The sequence below is a fragment of the Antedon bifida genome, chromosome 11 (assembly GCF_963402885.1).
Source record: "Antedon bifida chromosome 11, ecAntBifi1.1, whole genome shotgun sequence".
Classification (NCBI taxonomy): Eukaryota; Metazoa; Echinodermata; class Crinoidea; order Comatulida; family Antedonidae; genus Antedon; species Antedon bifida.
The window spans coordinates 7,392,467-7,405,382 of NC_136236.1; the positions used below are offsets into that span (position 1 = coordinate 7,392,467).

A 12,916-nucleotide genomic window follows, 5' to 3' on the forward strand; every position below is an offset into this window, starting at 1 on the left:
ACACAGTGTTAGTCTTTAGCATATAAAGTAAATTACATAGGTTGAGATTGCAGTAATTGTTTAATTGTCATCATTATTTAAGGTGTGCGTGGTTTAGCCGTTGATGGAGCTGAAAAAAAACTTTATTGGACAGATGTTAAAAAAGTCCGAATCGAAGTAATCAATCTGGATGGAACAAACAGAACAATTCTGTTTGACACAGGATTACAGTGGCCATTTGCAATTGAGATAGATACAGCTAACGGGTATGTCACTCTCTCTTAACGTACATCTATCTATTTGTTGTTCACTCATCATCCAAAAGAGATGAACTGTGTGATCACATCTCGGGTGAACTTGTATTCTGTTATTATTAATGCATTTAAACCATACATTTAAATTCGTTAAAATGTAATAATATGAATTTTAAAAAAAAGAATGATTGCCTTTACGTTTAAAACATTCAATGAATTGAATTTCATTAATAACATCTCAACTAAAGCAGTTTTGTAAGTTTCTATACTTTTCATTCACACCTGATTATCTGCACCGTATCGTACAATCTGTCCAGCATAGGCCAATTCTGTAATTACATTGCCGCATGTTTCACATGGCGTCTGTACTATGCTATGGTTAAAGTTAGGGTAGGCTTATACAGGTGTCACATGTGATACAGATATAACAATGTATTGAACCACTTGTTCTGTATCATAATCTAAATTAGTAAAAGACTGGCCGTAATAAAGTAATAAATCTGGATTCTTATTAGTTACGTTTGATATATCTAACGGGTAAAGTCACCTTCTATACACAGTAAACCTCTTATTAATACGTTGGAGGGAGATCAACTATGAACTTCACAGTTCCATTCTTTTGATTCTTCCTTTTGATTAGTAAGCAAAAACGTAATAATAATAGTAATAATAATAATAATATTAATAATGCATTAATACCACTCAATAAAGGAAGTAATAAAACATTTCTTTCACATATTCGTAAATCATTAATAACTAATCTGTTTCAGTAATTTCGTAAGTTTCAATATATTGTTTTTCCGTAGAAGGGATGTGAACTACTTGTAACAGAATGTTAATGTAGTAACATATATTATCTTATACTTAGATACCTGTACTGGACTGATACAATCAACGATGTGATAGAGCGAGCGAAGTTAAATGACTTGAGTACAAGGACCGTGTTAGTAACAAGCGTACCAGAGGCAAAAGGACTTGTTTTAGCAGTTCCCGGTAAGTTACTCTTGACCATGAATGTATGTAAGTTATAAAATCGTATACCGATGTTGTGGTTGTTTTCACATTTGTGGGCGTTTTTACATTTGTGGGCTCAACACGGTGGTTGATAGGTGCTATAGATGTTACAAAATATATTTTGGGTAGTAAAGAGAGTATGAAAAACTACAGACCAATTTCTGTTGTCGGTCATATTGCAAAAATTATTGAGAGAGTTGTTCAGGAACAAATAATTACCTTTCTTGAATCTTATGATTTAATTAATGTGGACCAATTTGCGTTTTTAAAAAAATATTCCACTGTAACATGCTTACACAGAGTGGTTGATGATTGGTTGGAAAGTTTTAATGATTCTGAACTGATGGCGCTTGTTTCTTGGATATATCTAAATGTTTTGATACGATCGATCACTCAATTCTTGTATATAAACTTGATAAATACGGTTTCAGTGAAAATGTTTTAAATTGGTTTGTAAATTATCTGAAAAACAGAAAACAGTTTGTATACTGCAACAATAGAAAATCTAAACTGAGAGATATTAACATTGGTGTTCCGTAAGGAAGTGTCCTAGGGCCAATCCTTTTTCTTCTATGTATTAATGATATTTCGCAGTCTGTTATAAAAGGAACTTGCAGCATTTTTGCTGATGATGTTGTTGTATACTACTGGTAATTCAACTAAGTCTGTAAACGATTCTCTACAAATAATCATGAATAATGTTAGTGAATGGTATAATAGAAACCACCTCTCAATCAATACAGACAAAACTAAGGTCATGTTACTCAGAAACAGTCGTTCAGTAGCTAATAACAACTGGATATTGAAATTGGGCCCACCAAAATTGAACAAGTTGATAGTATAAGATATCTGGGAGTTATTATAGATTAAATGTTAACGTGGAAACAGAATACCCAGTCTATTAGTAAATATATTGGGTATAAAATTACAATGTTGAGTAAAATGGCGGGATGTCTAAATAAATCATTATTAGAAACGTTGTTTTTGAGTACCATACAACCTTGTAGTGACTATGCGAAAACTGTTTGGGGAAATACCTCTGAGCAAAACAAGAATATCTTGAAGCGTCTTCATAGTAGAGCGGCTCGCATTGTTATCCACAATTTTGATTTTGTTGACGTGAGGGGTGATAACATAATTCAGGATCTTTCCTGGAAAACATTTGAAGAGAGAAGAGATTTTCATCTAACTAGTCTAATGTATAAATCTATCCACGGCCTTAACTTGCGCCAACCCGATTGACAAATGAAATTGAACTAATTGGGAATGTACACACCCATTTAACGCGGCGTGGAGTAGAAAACTTAAATATTGTTATACCTCATTATACCCGTAGCAAAATGGATTCGTCTTTTAAAGTTGCAGTCTGAAAAATATGGAATGACTTACCAGCAGATATAAAACATTCACCCACGATTATGTCCTTTAAAGCTAGATACAGATCTCATTTCTTTTCATAACATTTAACTTCCAGTTTATATTTGTTGTTGCTATTTCTACTTGATTGTGTATAATCCTGTATAAATATGTTGTTAAATAAAAAATATATAAATAAATAAAATGTAGTAGAGTCGGCGTCTTACTTTACTTCCTGACATTAGCGACTTTGCGTTCACACGACGCGCCAAGCGTCTTTCGAGTAAAAAGAACATTTTGCGCACGTTCAGAAACACACGAGCATGTGCAGAATGATCTTTTTACTCGTTAGGCACAAAGTATGTTGCTCAGACCCCATAATCAAAGCTATGCTTACAGTTGAGTACACGTTCCTTTTTCTCAATGAGTTATAACATTTTGTTTACATTGTATATTGTGATTCATTTTCTTTTGAACTTTTTTTTAATTGAACTAAATGCATGCTAACCCATTTTTGTGCGCCTACTAAAAAGTGACGTACTTGAAAATCTCGTTTTGTTAAAACTTACTACGCATATTCAAGTACAGTATTCAATCGTATATTCTCATTTTTGTTTTTCATTATTCTCAAGATGGAAAGATGTATTGGTGTGATTACAGCAGTAGGTTAATTGAGGAAGCTAACCTCGACGGAACTAACAGAAGAACGATTATAACTGGACTGAATCACCCAAGGGGGATAGATATTTATGGAAACTATCTTTACTGGACAGACTTGAACGGTGGTATATATCGAGGTGATAGAACCACTGGAGTATCATCACAACAAAGTAGCGATAGTCGACTTAATCAACCAAGAGGATTATATATTTTGAAAAGTAAATATTCTATTTTAATATTCAAATGAAATTGCTAACTGAAATTGTAGTTAAAGATGCAAATGGCACACGTTCCATTAGCGTTGCTTTTATATTTCTATTTCAGTATAGGCCTAGTATAATAGTAAACTTTATTTGTGCTCAACAAGCTCATTTTTAATTTACCTTTTTAAAGTACCTACATCCACAATTAGGTCAAATGTGCTAGTAAAAACACTCTTTAGAACAAAACAAGGTAAGACGAAATTGGACGCGATGTTCACTCAGTTCCCGAAATAATTTTAAATCGACGAAATATTTTCGTGTTGTGATTCATAAGCATAGTGAAGGATTGGAGAGTAACATATTAAACTTTGACATGATAGAATTAAGATATGTTTACCTGATTACAATATTAGGCCTAATGGGCGAAAGTTGCTTAATTTTTAGGCGAACAAGAGTTCCATCGAGTACATTTTGATAAAAAACGCATTCCCTACATATTGTGTATGGTTTATTTTTTTTAATGAACCATAAATGGGCCTATTATTGTCATTATTTTTGTTGTCTTTAAACGGGTAAAAATCTGAAAAAAAGAAGTCGATTATAACAATTTAAGCGGCTAGCTTTCAATACCGACATGCATTGCGCGCAGATTGTCTCATTTTGCTTCAATAATAAACCCAAAATAGAGACGATTGTGAATAAATTTACCGGATCTTCCCCATTCTGTAGTAATGGATTGTGCCAAAAAATGAAAGACAACGAGAGGATGTATTTTTATAATGGGAACCAAGCTTTAAATTAATAATGAATAATTGTTAATATGATTCAGATTCAAACAACTGTATTTAGGCCTACACATTATTGCCAACAAACTATTAGGTTGGACACAAAGAAATAATTATGCAAACAAAATTAATCAATATCCTTTAGATGAGGCATTTAACTATTAAAAAACGATATGAAATATAATTGATTGCAAATAATTAAAATAATCTTAAATAGCAGACCATCGTATAGATAAATTTATAATACACCGGATTGTATTCTTGCAATTTTATTTGTCAATTTTGCCTCGTTAAATAGTGCAGTCAATTTTTCAACGCATAAACATTAATGTATAATAATTGTTCTTAATTTTATAGTTATTATCTAATTTACGTATACTTTCAGCTCCCATCATCGATGCGGGCGCAACCGTAGAAGATTCGACAATCTACTACGGAATTGGAGATGAAGTAAAGACGGATTTCTTGGTAAGCACTACTGGGTCAGGAACAGGCTTGAAAGTCACCCTTACAGCTGAGAATATGGAGGTAATTAACTAAAAAGGAACACATATATTGTATATATACAGTGTTTGTGACCATGCCATTAATTTATATATCAAATTTCTATATATTATAATCTTTTGGCCGTAATGTTTTCCACTTCGTTGTTTTTTTTGGTGGTACTGTATTCATGCAATACTTGCATACAGCATCGGAAATAACGATTATTAGTCTTTCAAAATTTGCACAGTCGTTGACATGTGTGTCGATGATTCTCAGTTAAGAATGCATATGAAGGGATATAATGAGTTTATTATAGAATAAATAGAATGGGAAACTCCGTAGTCGCATAATGGGTGAAATTCGCGTATACGTCACATGTGTACGTGTAGTAGCGAGACGGTAATTCCGCGCGTCATCCGGATTTTCTATGCGATTTGTATGGATTGCATTTTTACACGTTAACTATACCTTTGAGATTTAAATTAAAATTAACAATTACAATTGTTGAAAATATATTTCTATATCATATTTCATCAGTGAACTAAACAAAATGTTGGCCAGACTATAAAATCCACCGTAAGCCTACTGCGAACAATTGATTCACAAAATGAATTTGGCCAAATGAAACAAGCTACGAATTCAAACACATATCCGTTATACGTGTGTCGACACTCGATCAATATACGTATACGTTAGTTTATCCAAGAAATAACACACGCGGAACATAATGTATATAGTACTAAATACCAGTTGGTGTAATTATTACCCAATTCTCAGTGCTGTATCTTCGAGATATAGTTTTCAAGTATAAAGTAGAGGAATATTTGGTTATGATATGATACCAGGAGAAACACGTGAAACACATGTGATGTTGTATTACCAACTATTCCTATGATACTGGGCAAATACACAACACCGATAATCGGTTGGTACTTATAGTAACATCTTTTTCAGTTCGACCTGTCTTCAGATCCTTTTATATGGACTTTAACAGGAAACGGAAATACCGACTCAACCATGACGGTATGATTTTGTTTTGTATTTTTTCAAAATATTGGTTAACGGGGTAATGTTGTGGTCATAATAAATAGTGTGACGTGTGATTTTAGCAGTGAAATCATTAAATATAACTGTGCTGTGATTTTAGGCTAGCACTGAAATGGCCTACTAAAGCAAGCAAATACACTCACCTTATTCAGTCCCGCAGTACTAAAACCACTACAGAGACCCAATGTCATATGCATCAAGCATGTTTCCACACATCAAGTCACCTAACTAGCCTATTAGGTTAGGTTAGGTCATCCATGCATTTCAACCAGCTGATTTACATGCAAATGAGCAAACTGGACAGAGTATTCAAGCGTGAGACCCCTTTCACAACAACTGTAATGATGTCAAACAATAGATATAGGTCTTTTCTCTATAATATAAATGTTGGTTGGGCGTGCGTATAAAAATGAAGATCCGACTTTGCCGACTTTAATCTCAGAGATTCTATTCACATTACCGCTTAAGATATTTACCTATTTCTGGGGTTCTTCTTCATTTAACAGATCTGCTGTGTTTTGTTTTTAAGTCAGATTTGCTAAGAGATGTTGATACGGATTCATTGTATTTTTCAGAGCAACTTCACGGTCACCCTGGTCTCCGCATCAGAGATTACTTTGTCTTTTAGTAATAACAGTTTATTTTCATCTGACATTCAATTTGAAGGGACCATCAATTCCACTGTTAATGGTATTTTAACCGATTCTTTTGTTTGTTTTTTTTAGCCAATATAATTTACACTGTACGCTGTTGAACCCAAATGAGTTTTACCACATCCTTGTTCATATAAAACTAATGTCGTTAGCGTATCAGATCATATTTATTATCAAATTGATATTCTTTTGTAAAAGTATTTTTTTTATGAATTAATGTGCAGACCCCAACCAACCATATCACATTATAACAGTTCCTAACCGTATACATTGCTTTGTTGTACAAAATCATAATTACGTCAGCAAGTGCTAACAAACACTATGCTTTCGTAGTTTATGGCATGTATTTGACAAGAAATATAACACCAATACATCTTTGAAGTGAACATTATAGTTTTAATGTCTTCCTAATTTGCATTATTTTAGATATACAAAAATAATCTATATTTATTGTCGTTATATCAATTTCTTTGTAGCCGATGTAAAACCTGGAGTTATTTTACGTGTAACTATAACTGCTGAATTAACTGACATATTCAATGGCTTAGTCACCGCAGAAGGAGTCTCAAACGCAGTTTTTAGTAAATTACCGCATTTCGTTATGAACATTACTGCAGATGGTAATGTTTATGTTAACGTTGGTCAAAAGGTGCATATGAACCTTATTGTTGAGTTTCCAAAAGGTACCGCTGATCCTACAATTGAAGTCACACTACCATACAACTTCACGACTAACAAGACAAGCGAGCAGTGGAGTATCAACAAAGTGTCCGTTTCGTATGTCAGTGACTCCTTATCCTGTACGTATTCGACAGAGTTCTGCTACTACGCTCCTCAGACGCAGTACATTGCTAACGATGATGATTTCGGCATCCTTAAAGACTGGTCAGTGACACAGTTTGACGGATTTATTGAAGTGAACGACCCAGATGCTTCCAATAACATATTGGCGTTAGAGGTTGAAATTGTCCTAGACGATACAGACGCGGTGGTCAATGGATCTGAGCACTGGTTAGGACTTGGAATGCAGATTGGCGACGGAGCTCACATCTGGGTTGGAGAAGTACCAGTTTATACGCTGATTAATGAAGTCCCGAAGCCTAAGATGTCGTTCAAGATAACATACGAAACTAATTCCTTTTATAAAGGGTAAGTTTGGTATCGGATACAAGCAATGTAAGAGTAATAGTTCTTATTATTCTAGAATTGTATGAATGAAAAAGGATAAATTAGAATGGTTCAAGTTGACACTAGCGAACACTATCAGAAATTGGCAAACAATTGCATTCGTCGTATTTGATCGTTTGCAATCATTGTTCATGTTTGACGATTTTTAAATGTAACCAATTTTATACATAAGCGTTTGACATTTGGGTTGCGGCATTTGGCATTTGACGTTTTGACAAAATCAGATAACGGTATGATGAATATATAATGAGGCAGATTAATACTTTCAAGAGAGAAGCCTATTTACAAATTACCTAATCTAAATTGCATTTATAATTTATTTCAACTAAAGTTACTAAATGTTTTGGTAAATTTTGATAAAAAATCAAACAAAAAAACTGCAAAAGTGCCCTGTTTTCGAAGTATTTCTCGCAATTATTAATTACAAATAATTTGGAAAAGGCTTTATCTGCAATTTGACCCCCAAATAAAAAAGTAATAATTGAATATTATGTCAGATATTTTTCAATAATGTACTTAAAAATATTACATGAACTTTTGTAATGAAAAACAAAAACACGTTTTAGTCAATTACTCAAAAGTAGCTCTTTGTAGATAAGCCTTTTTCTCAAAGTACGGCAGAGATGTTCACATAATCACTCTTGACATCCTATAAAGTATTGGGATATAGTGATTGTGGTACCACTCTAATTTGATTTCGATAATAGTATTTGTTGGTTGTTATTTTCAGTGATGATGTAATAATACTGATTAGTATTTGGCACGATGACGATTCAACGGGAAAAGCAGTAGATGTAACTTTCACAATATTGAAGTCGAAAAATGTGCAATATATTAAACTTGAATCAGAATACACAGAGCTGTTGCAGTCACCAGCGGTAAACCCAAGCATGCCTGGACCATCTCCTGTTCGATTTAATGTAAGTTATTCTACAATCAACCTTATTCAATAATGTTTGGAAGAGTACTTTTAAGTATGTTAGGTGTTTACCTACAGCGCTGATACATTTTGAAAGATTAGGAAACGGGTGGATGGCCAGTGTAGTACCTTCAGTAACAAGTTCAGAATACATTAATATACCTATTAATGAAGTGTAACGTATGTCTCCATCAGGATAACAAATTCCATCTTGGCTGGGTGCGATTTTTTCAGTCTTTAGATTTGTTATTAAAGGTTTACAATTATTACAGCCTTTATTTCACTGGGTGGTGTGTTTAACTTTCTCTGTTTTAATGACTTATGACGTAAGTCGACAGGGGTTTTCTAAGTGAAATCAGACAAGCGTAGTACCATTTCTCATGTATTTCACAGCTTGGAACCATTCAGATTGCCGCAAAACCAACTTTCCGTGTACGCCTAGGAATCGACAAAAACAGAAAAACTGCTCCGGGCACTCGTCGCTTTGTTGGCGTGGCTGATTTGCTGTGGTTCTCGACTGTTAATAGCGCTAAAGTTCATTCTTGCACAAAATCTTTTCAATTTATGTATTCGGACAGACCAGATGTTGGTGGTGGTGGTGGTAAGTGTACGATAGTCATGTGTCAGTTTAATCTGAAAGAGTTATACATTGTCTGCATATATTCTAACCATGTTTAAATGAATATTAGGCGCATCTCACCAGGTTGTGAGGATTGCATGTGCCGTATTGTAACTGCTGTTTTTAAACATAAGGCACCTACAAAATTGACAATGTTTCTTTCACAACATTAAGCCATTCTTATCAAATCTGAATTATGTTTATTATGATTGTGATATCGGTAAAGTATCAACAATTTGTCCTGTAACATAGAGAAGTTGTAAAGAGTGTGTCTATGATTCTTAGAAACATGAATCGGCTGATTATAATTACTCTATAACTCTTATACTGTACTTCTAGATTTATGTCGGTCTGGTTACACACCTTACAAAGAAACGTGTTACAAAGTTTTCAACGACACGCTAGAAACTTGGGATGCAGCAAAGGCGGCCTGTGAAGCAGACAATGCCCAATTAGTCATGATTGAAGATACGTGTGAACAGCAATTTCTTCGCGACCTCGTTCCAGCACTCTCGCCATACAAATACTGGATTGGGCTGAAAGACGTTGGGGTGAGTATGGCTATCTGACCCCGTTTCACTCGTAATCGCCGTAATGAACTGGCCATGCTAAACTACACGAGAAAGGGAACGTAACTTTGACAGGGCAAGTCTATGACATGCCGTTTATTATACTCCTTATGACTTCAATTATAACAATGTATATGTTCTAGGGTACTGATACTTTCAAGTGGACAAACGGGTCATCAGCGTCTTTTACAAAATGGCTACCAAACAGACCCGGAACAAGTGTGATTGAAGACTGCGGAGCAGCGGCTTTTGTAGATGTCTACGATACAAGGGATGTCAGTACTGATCTTGGTGACTGGGACATAATGGACTGCACCGCTATCCTACCAGCTATATGCGAGTATCATATGTTAGATTTTGAATGCGGTACGCTAAATCCATGGTTATTACGTACTGCACAAGACCGTTTTTCTGCAGCCAAACATTAACCGATAAACCTTAACCGATGATCTTAACCGATAATTAACCGAGTTAAGTTCATGTGGAAACGGGGTTTAACTGATTCCGCTCCATGGAAACCACTAAATGACCTCTGCAATTTTGTAATAAAGAAACGCACAAATTTTCTATTAGAAAGAGGGTTTCAGCAAAATAAGTAAGGTTGTCCATTTAGTACGTTTTTTTTCTTCAGAAACTTCAGTACTAAGGTATGCAAAAGAAGCTGTGATGAGGTACAGCAAATGGACCGAATCTCAGACAGGCGTCTGCCATTATGATGGGGGATCTAGCCAGTGCGATGGTTGCGTGGCTGGTGCTCATAAGTGTGAAAACGGAAAACATACTGTGTGTGTCAGTGATCCTAGTAAATGCCCAGTTCCAGGTAAGTTTGGAAAAAAAGTATCTATAGTATAGCTAATATTGCACAAGAAGTTCCGTCGCATCATTAGAAAAACTCTAAGAGCTTAAATATATATAATACTTCTCAATCTACAATACATGTCTCAGTAATGTTAAAACATATCTAAATTAGTCTAAACGAATATCCCCGAGCACGATTCGTTCCTATTTAACATGGTTTTATCCGTGTTACTTTTAGGAACTTGTCGAAGAATCAACACTTAAGATAATTATTTTTCACACAATACAATCTATCGATTTTTAAAAATTATTTCAACAGATTATTATGACCGGGGTTTTGTCATAACTAAGAAGTTGGACAATCCGGATAACGACGTCATTTTTGCTTGTAACCCTTCAGTTAGACGTCTATCAGACAAGGTTGTTCCGTCCTGCTATGTACAAGATAATCCACCAGATGGACGCTGGAAAGGTAAAAAAATGAGGATTGTTTTCGTAATTTACCTCAAAGAATAGCACTGACCTGAGGCTGGCTGATATATTAAAACCTTCCATACTTAGAGCCTAACTAGCACGGGCCATCATACACATTGATATGGACAGCAAGAGGAATCTTTAACTTGATAAATCAATAAGTAATATGCCTAACACTGACACTTTCTCCTGGAGATCTTTGGATTTGCAGACATCAATGAATTGTTAGGCCTAGGCCTAGATGTCTTTTGTCAATACATCCTGCTTTGAATGCCTAACGGCCACACAATAATATCTTTCTCATATTTTCCAAAAAAGGAACATTGAATTTATTAATATTTTTCTTTTTTCAAAATGAAAAATCTATCCCTATTATACTATTATCATTTATAATAAGTATAAAAATATAAATATTCTTCAATAGCTCTACCAATGAACCTACACAATGTCATTGGATCTGACCAGCTCACAGGAATTATCTATGGAATTCACATGGACATGCGCAGTTACATGCGCAGTAAAGATCATGGTGCAACGTGGGTGTTTATCAGTAAAGACGCCTGGGACTCTTTGACAAAAAGTTTACCGGACTTCAAGACGGCTGGAACTAGTGAAAACAACTGGCTGTGTGAGTTTATATCATTATTTAGCTCCCACTAAGGTATCACTGTCATGTACGTCCAATGCGAGTAATGTGACGCCTCATCTGAACTTTCGCTTGTGATTGGTCAAACTTGAGCTACCTGGCTTTGCTTCAGTGTTTGAAAACTGAAATAATTACACTATAGTGCATTGTTTAAGTACCACAATCTTAAATGTTAAAAATTGGCTGACCATTGAATAGAACGAAATAACCAGTTCTACGTCATACGAAATCAACTAATAAACTGGCAAGAGTGTACTTTTGTGATAATGATGATTAGGTTTTATGCTAATGTGCTTATTTAACACTTTTCTATCTTTTCAACAGATGATGACAGTGGTCTGAAGTATAATGGAGTTTTTAAAATGAAAAAAGACTGCTGCTAAATCATGACATTTCATCTGCCCGATTCTAAGTCATATTCAACTTTCGCAAATATTATGCAATTATAGATTTCCGTCCTATCAGGTCAATCGAAAATGTAACTTTGAAATTTACAAATATTTTCAATTCATACTTAATTGTTTTAATTTTAATATGTTTGGTATTTGCATTGCGTATCGGAAAGTATTGCTATAAATTATTCAAAATTCAATTTTGTTTTCACATGAGTAGATCATTTTTGATTGTAGTGTAGTACTATTAATGGCGATTCGGCCTAATAATAATAAAATAATATGTTTTTGTCACGAATGACGTTTCATACATATATAAAATCTTGTTACAAAATGCCGGGCCACGATTGTTTTTTCTTACATAAGTTGGGATCCCTCATAAAACGTCACAAAATAAACTTGAATAATTCATTAGTTGTTCACAATTCACTTGATTGCCTTCGTGCACTCTTCTTCACACACACCACCATCGCGCGTTGCATACTACTTCTAGGCCTTAGCTAGCTCTCTCTCGCTCTTCCACGGCCTGTTCGTTCAACAAAAGAAGAATGGCTTCTGTTACTGCATGTGAGGTGTGTTCACCTTCAGCGTTCAGCTTTGATGCCAAAAAGAAATCCGTTCTCAATAGCCAAACACATCACGCAAAGCACCTCATGATATTGCAAAATGTGCCGAGGCTAATCGACAGCTAGGCAAGACACATTCAACTAAGTAGTAATTGGATATAGCCCAAAGAAAGCTTAGACCCATGATAATAAAGAATGTGTATAATTTTTGTGTAATGTCATTTTTTAATTCTGCTATTTTATTGCTCAAAGGAACTTTAAAAATGCGCGTATATGAACATATGAGTTGGAAAGATTAGACCCACGAG

General features: G+C 34.7%; 2 protein-coding genes and 1 long non-coding RNA gene across 3 annotated transcripts in view; 2 read left to right on the forward strand and 1 right to left on the reverse strand.

Annotated features, from left to right (window-relative positions):
• The window catches only part of LOC144856238 (uncharacterized), a 29,108-nt gene extending 17,075 nt beyond the window's left edge, over positions 1 to 12,033 (forward strand). The window contains exons 5-8 of the mRNA XM_078714188.1: positions 10,364 to 10,552; positions 10,850 to 11,002; positions 11,429 to 11,632; positions 11,975 to 12,033. Of these exons, the coding sequence (XP_078570314.1) occupies positions 10,364 to 10,552; positions 10,850 to 11,002; positions 11,429 to 11,632; positions 11,975 to 12,033 (605 nt within the window). The remainder of the gene's footprint in view (positions 1 to 10,363; positions 10,553 to 10,849; positions 11,003 to 11,428; positions 11,633 to 11,974) is intronic.
• Positions 1,326 to 5,996, reverse strand: LOC144856499 (uncharacterized). Its single transcript, XR_013614930.1, has 4 exons — positions 5,928 to 5,996; positions 2,637 to 2,763; positions 2,285 to 2,398; positions 1,326 to 1,709 (listed from the first exon to the last, which is right to left on the reverse strand). It is a non-coding gene; the product is annotated as an uncharacterized LOC144856499 (long non-coding RNA).
• Positions 3,244 to 5,766, forward strand: LOC144856094 (uncharacterized). The gene is made up of 3 exons (XM_078714066.1): positions 3,244 to 3,481; positions 4,637 to 4,779; positions 5,692 to 5,766. Exons 1-3 carry the CDS (start codon positions 3,244 to 3,246, stop codon positions 5,764 to 5,766), a joined length of 456 nt encoding a protein of 151 aa, XP_078570192.1.
• Positions 12,034 to 12,916: the final 883 nt, after the last annotated feature.

Bases quoted from the DNA above. Each gene is read 5' to 3' on its own strand.
- LOC144856094 (XM_078714066.1), top strand. From the start codon at position 3,244: ATGTATTGGTGTGATTACAGCAGTAGGTTAATTGAGGAAGCTAACCTC. The intron at 3,482-4,636 runs GTAAATATTCTA...GTATACTTTCAG, and splicing joins AGGATTATATATTTTGAAAA to CTCCCATCATCGATGCGGGC. The intron at 4,780-5,691 runs GTAATTAACTAA...CATCTTTTTCAG, and splicing joins TTACAGCTGAGAATATGGAG to TTCGACCTGTCTTCAGATCC.